The sequence below is a fragment of the Epargyreus clarus genome, unplaced genomic scaffold (genome assembly GCF_041222505.1).
Source record: "Epargyreus clarus isolate Ecla_fem2 unplaced genomic scaffold, WU_Ecla_fem_2.2 ptg000003l, whole genome shotgun sequence".
Lineage (NCBI taxonomy): Eukaryota > Metazoa > Arthropoda > Insecta > Lepidoptera > Hesperiidae > Epargyreus > Epargyreus clarus.
Genome location: NW_027332211.1, coordinates 14,150,803 through 14,162,943, shown reverse-complemented (window position 1 = coordinate 14,162,943; position 12,141 = coordinate 14,150,803). Strand labels below are relative to the sequence as shown.

Below are 12,141 nucleotides of genomic sequence, written 5' to 3'. Positions count from 1 at the left end.
ACTAGGGTATCTAAGTAGGTTGCTAACTCCCGCCGCAACTTATTTCAGAGTAATAAAAGTTAGGACTCAGCCATTTCCTGGCAAATTTTACCTAGACGGGGATAACAAGAAAAAAGTTTCTGTTGAACAAGAATTTTGTTGAGAAAATATGAAAAACTTTGTTTTAACCTGCTTACTAAATTTTACTACATACTCGTAAATCTTTATACATAATGAGGAAAGTAACTTGGTCACTTACCAACATAAATGTTTTTGACTTAGTAAATAAATTACTTTGAAGCAGTTACAAATTTCTTTAAACTTTTTAAAATATTCGGCATAATTATGTCAATCTGTTTTAAATTTAATTAACTGTAACTGCTTAAATTTAATTAACTACGTAAGTGTTTTCAATATTATAAATTAGATAAAATCAAAAGTAGGTAGGTATTTATAACTTACCTATTAGTAGCCTGGTTAAAGTTCAAATAGATTTCAACAGTCATTATTTACTATCGCACTGATTGTTAATTGGACTAGGTAATTTAATGTGACAGTAGATATTTGATATACGTTATATTCATAATTAATGCCTAAGCTAGAAGCGATATTATTTATGTAGCAAGTACCACAATGCAGTCATCATAGCGATATGTCATGATATATGGTAATTTAATCCTGATTAAGTATCATTAAATTATTACGCATGACTATTTTTAGGAATTCTTTGGGACTACCAAATTATTTGCCTATACTCCACGTTCACAAAATAAATATAAATATTTAAGTCACAATAATACAAATTTCTAAGTTTTATAAAAAGTTAAGTTAATAAGTTAATTATAAAATAATTCGATTAACTATCATAAAGACAATAATAGGAAATCTAATAGGTGAACTTGATTTTGAATTTAAATAGTCATGTTGAAAAAACAATCGTCTGCAATATGAAATTATTTTCCGTACCTAATTGCCTAAAATGGAGAAGGAATTAGTTTGAATAGTCCTTTAGTTTTAATGTTTGATTAGGTAAGTGATTTTCCCGTATTGAAATAATGTAATGCATGTCAAGATTTTATTAATACCGTTTTGTTATTTACGAAAAAAAAAATATTTTTACAGCGCAGTTTTGTCTTTATTACGTTATATATGAAATAGCACAACTATAGATATACGTGACATCTGATCACAAATAGCGAAACAGACATAAGAATATAGTTATAAACAAAGTATAATACACAAGGTAAATCATCAGGTGAACAGTTAGTCAACAACCGGATAACTCAATCCCACTTTCATTCGATCTCCGATCGTCACTTTCATTCCGTTACCGTGGAATCCGAAGCACTGCATCCTGCGGCGCACGCGGCAGCACGCGCCTGCCGCGATCACACTCACACTGACGTTGTCACTCTCCGACATCCTAAAACCTTGACACACGACCTACACTATAGAATATGTTCTACTCCTCCCATATAACCCACGTTTATACTATTGTAAACAATAAGGTTCAAAATACGACGGTTTATATCACCGAGCGCGTCCGACCGCAACTGATGCTCTGTAATATCGAGCGGTTTATGGAAACATGTTATCGACATCAATCGATGAGATAAACCGTTGATCTAAGTGACGTTGCAATACGAGATGCTTATGTTATATATTAACCAATAAATGTATATACTGTTAGAGTAAGTCATAAATAGTTCTGTGCAGTAACTGTCGTTGTAAACGGTATGAAAAATAGTACCTACTCCTGATGCAAGAATCTACAGAATAAGTTATAGTAGGTGTAAATACACTGCATTGGTCACGAGATGCGATGCCTTCGCTGTTGTTATTTATCTCTTTACTTACATTTATATACCCGAATTTTTTTATCAATCTTAAAATGCTTGTAATAGATTAAATCTTAGAATTTTCAAGAGCAAGAGCTGTTTAGATTACATTTTGGATCTATTACATTTATATGCGAAAATATACTTGTAGTTGGGCATGTACATTGAATTCTTGTGTTAAAAGATACACATAATATAAGCAGTCAAAAGGCAATGGATGGAAAACGTCAAGTATGAATCTAGTAGGCGCTGAACAATATGGACGAAAGCCAAACTTGAGCACCGGACTTGAAACTGGTATTCAAGTGTTTGTTTCGAACTAGATCTTCACGTCTTCTGAGACGCTTCTGTTATCTCCGTGAAGTGTCAACATCCGTGTACATTATCAAACAGAAATTTTCTATTTATATATTTTGGCGTAAAATAATATGCACCTACTCTCAAAGCGTATTGATAAAATGGTTTGAAGGTTTGTTATTTGATCTACAACAAAGTGCATCATTTGTTTTGCGGTTATCACTGCATTAGCCATTATTATTACAAATACATAATTAAATTATATTCATTTAAATATACTCGTATTTGATTTGAAAGACCTGTGTTTGATTTGGTATCATTATGTACAAATATATCGTCATTAGCAAAATATATTCGCACTAATATTTCAATAAGCTAAAGCTGCCAAGATGCCTTCAATATTTGTTTATTTCTTTACTTAAAAAGCAGCTCTGTTATGACTACCTTCTTTCCTATAAACTTACGAACATTATCTACCTGTACAATACTTATCTACATAATACCCACTTCAAACTTCAATGTAAATAAGAAACATTGATTTCCCGGTTTTACTGTACAGTTCCTACTCAGGAGGAATATTTCGTTTTACGAACGTCGTTTTCTTTATTGACATATCAATTCTACACGATTGCACCGTTAAGGTTTCCCCTCGTATCTGTAAACACGCCAACTGTACATAGTCTTCACAAACAATTCAATGTATTTGAGTTTGAGGAACATGATTTTGTTATTATCCAACGAACAATAAATTAAATGCTATGAATTCATTTGCGATGTACAGTGGAGATGAATTATTTTAATTAATTCATGCTATTGTTATAATTACTGCTTAAGGTTCGTTTAGAACAAAAACAGAAATATTTATGAAGACTGGGTAAAATTAGATGCTAGTATTAGGTATATTTTTTAAACAACTATCGACATCTATTTCTAATCGATATGTAGACGGATACTTTGCTTTGAAAAGAGCGTATTATAAAATAAACCATGTACGCAAAAACTATACTTAGTCATAATAAGTAGATCAATACACGAAAGACTCAAGTCTTATTATTAGAATATTATTATATTATTAGAAAATTCGATATCCAGTAAAACTTCATCAAACAACAACAAACTAAGATTGCTATTTCGCGGAGTTCTCAGACAAGAAACAGATATCCGAAACATCGGAAGGCAAAATGGGGCCAATCTGTGGAATGCCGGTAAACAGACCGGAACAATAGTTGTTTACTTCTAAGTTCCAGACTTACAGTCTCCATTCGTACATAGTGGAATACTTTGTAAGTGCCAATCCAACATAAGGGTTTACATGAGCTCGCCTCAACAACGTACTTAATATGTAATTAAACTTAAAGGTGTTACCAAAGGTATTAACTACAACCGAGAACTAAGTTAAAATACCTGATGTCGAATAACCACCTGGCTTACTTTTAAAATCACACAAATATTGCAGCTATATAGCACATACTTAAATACAACTTGCGGAGTAAAACCACTAAGTTTTACAACTTAATATTAAATACATATTTGATGATCACTACAACGGTCTGACACGCAAATCCTCAAGCATGACGAATTTCGATTTATGTTATAGGTATGAGCCATGTTGTTCACTTGTATGTGCATCCCATTTACAACATAGAGAATTCTAGTGAGGAGTCATAAATATATAAAGAGTTGTTTCGTAATAAGGTTAAAAGATTCATCGTAAGCGTACATTTGAATTTTGAGCCAATCCAAAGTCCTCACATCATTCCACTGGGATTACTGCAACGAAAATTAACGAAATGAATTAAGGGCGGGATAAGTCGTCAGCTCTATGCAAACTCCCGAAAACTTTGGTAACTGTGTATAACAAATAAGCTAACAAGAGGTCAGAGCTACATGACCGGACATAGCTGAATGACCTATATTCCCTTTTTAAAAACCGTAAGTAGGTACGTGGGTACGTATGACCGTAGATTAGTATTCAAATAGACTCCTGATTGATAATCAACAACTTGATATAAGTTTCTAATGTTATAGGGATTTTACATAACATTATGTTATTTTGTCTTCGCGGGTTAATATTGGAATTGGTTGAACCATTTTCCACTGGATTTTCATTTTGAAATATCACTTTAAAGGGTAAAAAACATAAGTTACTTCTAGGAGTTTATGCGAAAGAAAAGAATCCTTATATTAGGTTTACAAATATTTAATTTCATCAGAATCATTTGCAAATGCTGCACAATGGCGTTGTGAACTTATTAACAAATATTTACTACACTACAACGTTTAAAAAGTAAGCAATAGGGAGTCTATTTTATTATTTCGTCTATGACTACAACATAATGAAATGGAAGCCGGGAAAATATGTGGAGAAACAAGCACAAAAGCTGAGCTTTGTAAAAATATGATGAGTTTCATCTTAAGATATCTGTATAAATATTTTAACCTTGATTATTTTATCTTTGTTCTAAAGACTGCTCACTTGGTATGTTACTGTTTACAAAGAATTCAAATATAAACTTGCAACCATTTACATGAAAAACTTCTAAGTTACAAATAAATTTTCATTTCCCATTTCTTAGGCGTGTAAGATTTCACATTATTACAAGCTTTTATTCAACTTTCATTGTAGTTCGTATGTATGTATCTTGTAGATTACTGAAAGTTTCAACTGTATATATGTTGTGTACACCTATTCGCCTATATTTGACGAGTATCCGAATATAGCATTACTAGTTATGATAAATAATTGTATCTTAGTAAAAAGCCTAATGCTGCTTCCACACGCTTGGCGTTTGCGGCAAACTGCAAACCTCCAAAAACTTTTGGTTTGAACGAAAGCTATGCTACAAGCGTTTGTAAACCTATCATACCCTATAACCTAAATCTTGCAAATATAAATAAGTCAAACGGTCTATCCACAGATTTGAATTTGTTTCGGTTTGGCAAGAATGTGGACGCAGCATGAAATGGTTGTTGCAGCAGCATCTCGAATTTTGATATTTAAGAACCCGTGAATTTAGACCTTGACTCCATAATTTGTAACTAATTCACTACCTGAGAAACAAAAAAGTAAAACGGACTTAAAGTTTGTGCAACGTAGATTAAGTCCAGTCCGGTTCACCGCGGGTCAACTGCGTGAAAAGAGAATTTTCCTTCGCGCCACTTTCATCAAGAGAAACTATAATGACCCGCCACTGAATGAAAACCACTGCCTTGTAAATGACTTCAAATAATGCTTTTTTGTTCATACGTTGTAGTTGTGCACATGTGCTGCCGCAACTACAATAGGACACGTCGTGTTTAGTGAAACTGAAAAATTACGACATAAAAGAAAATGAAAACGAGTAGTTCAACGTGGAACTAGGTTCCTGTAGAATTTTTGCTTGAAATTATCATAAAAATAAATAAACGTTCATTTATATGTTGTTTTAAATACGTATTTATAATTGTGCATTTATTACTTTTTAGGGAAATGAAGTAAGTACCTATGTGCAAAATAACTTCATCTTTTCAAACTCAACTGAAATCCTAAAAATGTTAAGAAAATTGCAATTAGTATGAAATCACGGTAGATATAAGTAAATTTAACCAAAAATGTTTTCCACTCACTTTTTTAAAACTGGTTCGGTTCGATACCAAACACTCATACTCATTTCGAGTGGCACAAATTTGGATTTTCGAGAAATTTTAGTATAAAGTCTTTTGTGAAGCGACAAAGTGACTTTATGTAACCTTGAAAACAGCAGAATTGGTGCGACGACGGCCTGGCATCCATTGTTCCTCTGGCCTTGTATCTTGTATAACTCAAAATGAACAAAAACAAACTCAAAACATATGTATTTATAAATATACACAGGTCTCCGTTTTGAACGAAATTGACTTTCATCGCTGACAACGTGGGATAAAAGCCGCCAAACCGGTCTGCGGTGCAGGATTCCGGGTTCGATATCTGTTCAGGAATAAATTTCCGATCCCTAAATGATGAATTCCTGTGCATGTTTTGCGTCTGGAGTTATTTACTTGGCTTTTTATTTCCATAGACCCCAACGTGGATTTTGTTGCAGATATTCGAAGGTAATGCAATAGTAATTTACGAATCGGTATGCTATGCAGAGTATGAAACACTGTTCCAATAATAAACTGATAAGGCCATGACGCTTTTTAAGAATTACATTTGTCTTATCAATTTTCTAGACATTTATACTGATGTTTTAAGCCAGTATAAACGGATTAGAATTTCAAATAGTTCTACCAACTCAATTCCTGTTCACATACCCAAAAACTAAACCCTCCATAGTCACGACGGACGCATTTATGGAGCCTCTCCCTTTTATTTACGTATATTATTTGTTTAGGAATCTTTGTATGTTTATATCAGTTAAAGTTAAATCGATAATATTTACATAACTTCCTCTAGAATCCGTATGAACACTAAACTTTCATATGCTATGCATGTTTACATTTAGCTGCGTATGTTTTGTAACAATAACTGACAGAATGCAGATATGTCAGTTATAGTTATCAATATAATATAGTGCTCGTATAAAACTGTCTAAACTATCTATGACAGTTCCACTGACAATGGAGATTATTATTAGTCAGGCTGCTAAATAAGATAGGACACGCGGTAGAGCTAATACATAAACCAGTTAATGTTGACCCATACGGCATAGCTACCATATTTTATATATAATGCAATGTTAATAATATGGCCATCTCCATAATAATATAGTATCTCCTACTGACTGAGATACTTATAATTAGTACAGATATTAAAGTGTCCCTGTGATTTCAAACTAACTTCTAATTTTAATGCATATACGCACGATAATAATATAATGCATATATGCACGACACTACAAAAATAAACTGTAACTGTATACTGTAAGGAGTAGGTTACGACTAAACTGATTTTGAAGTCACTTTTACATAAGCATTTAAGGATTTTATGTCTTCAGGCATGGGCTATAGACCAAAAGTAGGTAGGTATAACACACTTACTCAATAAAGACAAGAAAGATAGAAGAATTGAAAAAGCACTAAAGTAGATACAAACCTGCAGAATTGCCCGTGGAACCTTGTATTTAATTAAAACGCTTGACGACAGATACCTACCGGTTTTCACGAAGATCATTTATAATAATATGTGAATTTCATATCAGACATTCGAGTAACATATTGGAATATATTTTAATATTGATGTAAATTACTTGCCGCGCCTCAGGTGAAAGCCTTTCCATGCCGGTTGTGTATCTGATTCAGAATTCCGATAACTCGATAAGGGGGAGATAATTTTAGTACCTACCTATACTAGGAGGTATATTATGTAGTCGTCCAGAGTAGCGAGTATGTCAATTCTTGTTTCACACTTATTGTAAGCAAATGAGATTATCATATCCATGTAAAAACAAATATTGTTCTTACAATTGTGTGAATCGTATTGAAAACAATTCGATAAATATTATGCATTCAGTCTCGATTGTTATGATTCGGTTACCGGTGATTATTACCGGTGAGTTTTACCTTCGAAATGATAATTCTGCCACTGACCGTTAACCCCCGCCACTTATTATTAATATCCCATATACTCACATTTATGAGCTACTGTTTAGTAGCAATGCTTATTAACCGACTTCAAAAAGGAGGTGGTTATCAATTCGGCCGGTATCTCTTTTTTTTTATGTATGTACACGAATTACTCCGCCGTTAGTGGACCGATTTCAATAATTCTTTTTTTATTGTATAGAGACGAGCTGGAAGTTGGTCCCATTTAAATATGGTTAGGATCCATCGAGGGGTTCTGGAGAAAATGAGGGGAACTCCTCCACCCATGTAAATATAACAGCCATAACTTCGCCGTTTATGAACCTATTTTAATGTCTTTACTTTCGTGTGTGTACAATAGCTACAAGTTGGTCCCATTTAAATATGATGAGGATCAGAGTGGGTTCTGGAGACAAAATATGTAACTCCTCAACCGATGGGTATAATTGAGTTTTGTTTGAAGATATTTGGTGTAGGTTCTAATGAAATTGCAAAACCAGTTTATCATTGACTATTTAAGGGTCTGATAATGAGGCTCGGAGTCAAAATATATAACTACTCAACCGATGGGAATAATTGAGTTGTGTTTGAAGATATTTGGAGTAGGTTCTAATGAAATTTCAAAGCCAGTTCATCATTGACTATTTAAGGGTCTGATAATGTGGCTCGGAGACAAAATATGTAACTCCTCAACCGATGGGAATAATTGAGTTGTGTTTGAAAATATTTGGTGTAGGTTCTAATGAAATTGCAAAGCCAGTTCATCATTGACTATTTAATTAGGTTAGGTTGGAACATATAAGACAATATAAAACTAAGCGAAAGGGCGCGGCAGCGCCCTGCGAGCGGGTGGTTCCAATCAATGTAGACTCAGACCTTACCTTCATTCATGATCACGTTTATACAATTTTATATTGTATTAATATAAATGTTACTATGTCATCACTAAAAAGGGTGAAAAAAAAATTTTAACAAAAAAATCAACCGACTTCTATGTCGGCGCTCAATAACGTTGGATAACGATGTAAACCGCATGTCTAATATGAGCGCCGATTTCAGAAATATGTACTAAACTAACATTTATTTCAATTATTTTTTACTTTGTAGTGACATAGAAGTCGGTTGTATTTTTTTGTTAATTTTTTTTTAGCATAACTATAATTAACTATTATCACTTTGCTGGATTCACAATGAGAAGCGTTTACAAATATGCGCATATCTTTGATAAATCAACAAAAGTTCGTGCCTGACGTACGTGATTCGAACAGCAGATCCTTTACGCGAGAGACCGAACTTTGTACCACTAGGCTATCAATCGCTTACCATAATAGTACCAATTGAAGCCCATAGATACTCTATTATGCTACTTCAAGGCTAATTTCTTCAGTTTACTCTAGGTACGTGGAAAATTTATAAGTTTATCAGACAATATGCTTGTTTTAACACAATAACTTGCGTATGTTTTAATGAATAACCTCTTTGTAACGCTGTCGTAATAAATTTTAACAATAGTGAGAATGGTATCGCAGTCAAAGTCATTCCGTAGACTTTGGACGGTTTCTTACAACTCTTTTTGTTACTAAACCACATTTTATCTCCCGCAATGCTTCTAATAATACCTGCGTCACAAAACGTGTTACTTCTTTAATACTTAACATATGTTACATAAACATGCACTATACCAATATGAGAATATTATTTTTTCTAGGTACATTATGAAACTCACGCGGTGGCCTTTGTCAACAACAAATTAAAATACTTGCTCCTAAGCGATATTGTTTTAGTAAAAGCAACCTACATTAAGCCTATTGTCTAATGTGTACAGTGAATTTAATTAAGAGAAAATAAATTCTTCATCCTATCAACAAATTCTATCTTTATATGAATGTGGATCGCATTTCTATCTACCGGCTGATCTATTCATATCTTTATGAAATTGCCAGTCTAAAATGGCATGCTTCTATTGTGGAAGTGTGCTAATTATCTCGAAATTGAAAATAAAAATAAATTATCTCAAACATTTTACCCATAGTGTGTGCCAGTAAAACTTATGTAATTAAAATTCACGAGCAAACATTACGTTTGAATACTTTTTAACTTCACATAATTTTACTTTTCATCACCCGCGACTTTTGGTTAACCTATAACTTATTTCACACTCCGCGAGGTGGGTAATTTTCAAAACAAATATAGACATTAAGCATCATCTACTACCTCTTCCGAAAATTATTTCCAACTTGTTCGGCACTTCGAAACGTATTTTCATATCACTGGCGTTCCTTGTTCATGTGTTATTGTTTTTAAAAAGTTTTTAGTATTATGTATCGAACACGCATTTCAAATTTTAACGATATTCGAGACGAATGTTGGCGCGCTGACCCGACTCAATGGCGTGAATCGGATGTTCGTCGGTGACAACGGAGCGCGGACTGAGTACTGGCGGGCGGCGTCCTTCCGCACTGGGATGGTTGGCTCCCGCCGCGCCGGCCTACATCTACATTTTTACTATGCGCTCGACGTATGTGATGTAATCTGTATGTGACGAAATCAACACACTGATTAGATTGTTTTGATAAACGTCACAGATGATGCGCGTAATTTTAGTCATCACAAATTTTTACTGAGATTAAAAGTACATACCTCTGGAAAACGGCGAAGAAACATTTTGATAGATTTAACTGGAATTGTATATGAGTAAACAAATTATGTCCCGTTCGTAAATTGTAACATTTGATTGATTATCTTATCTACTTTTGACAGGTGTGGGTAGATAGGACATAGATAAGACAAGCCTCTCAAATGAACTTGAAAGAATAAAACTAAATAAATGTAAATAAGTGGATAATCAAATTAATTTTGGTATATAATTACAATGTAAGCAGTGATAGCCTAGTGGTTAAATTTGGGTGAGTTCCGAGGTTCAACCAGTAACGTACCTCTAGTTTTTTTATAAAGTTATGTTCAGATTAAAAATTAATTATCACTTCGCGAAGACAACTGTCCATCTAAGTTCTTTTAAAAAAATCTCAATGTGTGAAGTCTAACAGTTGACCAATTGTTAAATTTTACGCCTACAACCTTATAAATGGTTAAATATAATTTTATACAGAATAGTTTAAGAATTGATACCTACCATACCTGTCTTATAATACAATTTAGATGACTGATTGATACCAAATGAAGCGTATTGTGGAGCGAGAAGTTTAAACGATTTTGCCCGCAGCGGTGTTCACGATAAATAAGAAAACTCGTCGGCGTTTACTTTCGTCGAATTAAACCACAAGAAGTGTACTGAAGATTGTAAATGTTTATTTAACAGTTTTGTTACGTTTCGTCTTGCATTCAAACGTTAGGCCTATTTATAGAGTTAGCTATGCAGACACCTCCACAGTTCCACACCTATTTAGCTTTCGTCTCGGGACTGCCTACTAAACATTTATCTTTGCCGTACATAAATGTCTGTACTTTTCTCTTTTAATTCACCATTATGTAGTTTCGAAGATAACATACAGTAAATACCACACACAATTTACAAGTAGGTACGTTTAAAGTACCAATATTTAAAAAAAATGTTTAAGTTATACCCTACTTTATAAAAGCGAGGTCGGGTTATGTGAGATTTAGGTAACGAGTCTTTTAGGCGTCTATAGTGCTGATGATGATCATAGTAATAAATCCTTGAAATATTTTTTTGTTTAAAAATATAATTTGAAGGCGCAGCAGTGGATGTAAGTAAATCGGACCCATTACAATATTATTTAATATCGCTTACTCTCAGCAAATACTTCTTTGAAACAAAATAAATAAAAGACAATATAAGATATAAATAATATGCATGAAAATGTAAGATATTTCTTCATTACTAAAATGGATCCAGAGTGGGGCGGAAATGGATTTCAATCCGTTCAGAATTAGTCCATTATTTCATTTGCCTCAGTCCCCGGGATTCATAAGGTTTCTCGACATTGCATTATCTGTTTTTCCGCATTCAGCATTGAATTTCAATGTTCGGTGAAGACTTAATTGAATCTCTTGCATGATGTTCGATTTAATTAATTTTGATATCTTAGAAATACGCTTTAATGTTGAATCACTTAGTAATAGATTACTTCATTCGTTATAATGCCTAGTTTATGGAACGGTAATTTATGCACATGAACTAGTCATAAAGTAAATCAGCTAATTTTGACTGTAGAGATAGACAAACGATTATTTATTTGTTCAATAGTTGCATCTTTCTGATTTAACAGTTATAGTAATAAGAACCTGTTATTGTAATAAAATGAAGAAATATAAGTACAAAATAATATCTAACGTAAATTCAGATATGTGCTTATTTGTAAGGTCTTAGTAAAAACCTTTCTCCATGAAAACGGTGTCAACAGAGGTAGGATTAACTCACAGCTGACACTAATGCCGTATCTGCTGACGTGCAGCTCCGGGAACGCTTAATGACCTGTGGAACAACTGGCTGCGAAGATTTAAA

The 12,141-nt window shown here is 33.4% G+C and overlaps 1 protein-coding gene across 8 annotated transcripts in view; it reads right to left on the bottom strand.

Annotated features, from left to right (window-relative positions):
• LOC140754916 (guanine nucleotide exchange factor DBS) overlaps positions 1–12,141 on the bottom strand; it is a 115,168-nt gene that overhangs the window by 83,452 nt on the left and 19,575 nt on the right. The window contains exon 1 of one of the 8 annotated variants that reach the window (XM_073090103.1): positions 9,870–10,098. The exons of 5 other annotated variants lie outside the window; for them this stretch is intronic. In XM_073090103.1, the coding sequence (XP_072946204.1) occupies positions 9,870–9,921 (52 nt within the window). In that variant the 5' untranslated portion in view covers positions 9,922–10,098. Of the gene's footprint in view, positions 1–1,310; positions 1,417–9,681; positions 9,815–9,869; positions 10,099–12,141 lie in introns of those variants that run through there. 2 more of the 8 variants (XM_073090124.1, XM_073090087.1) reach the window with 2 other exon arrangements.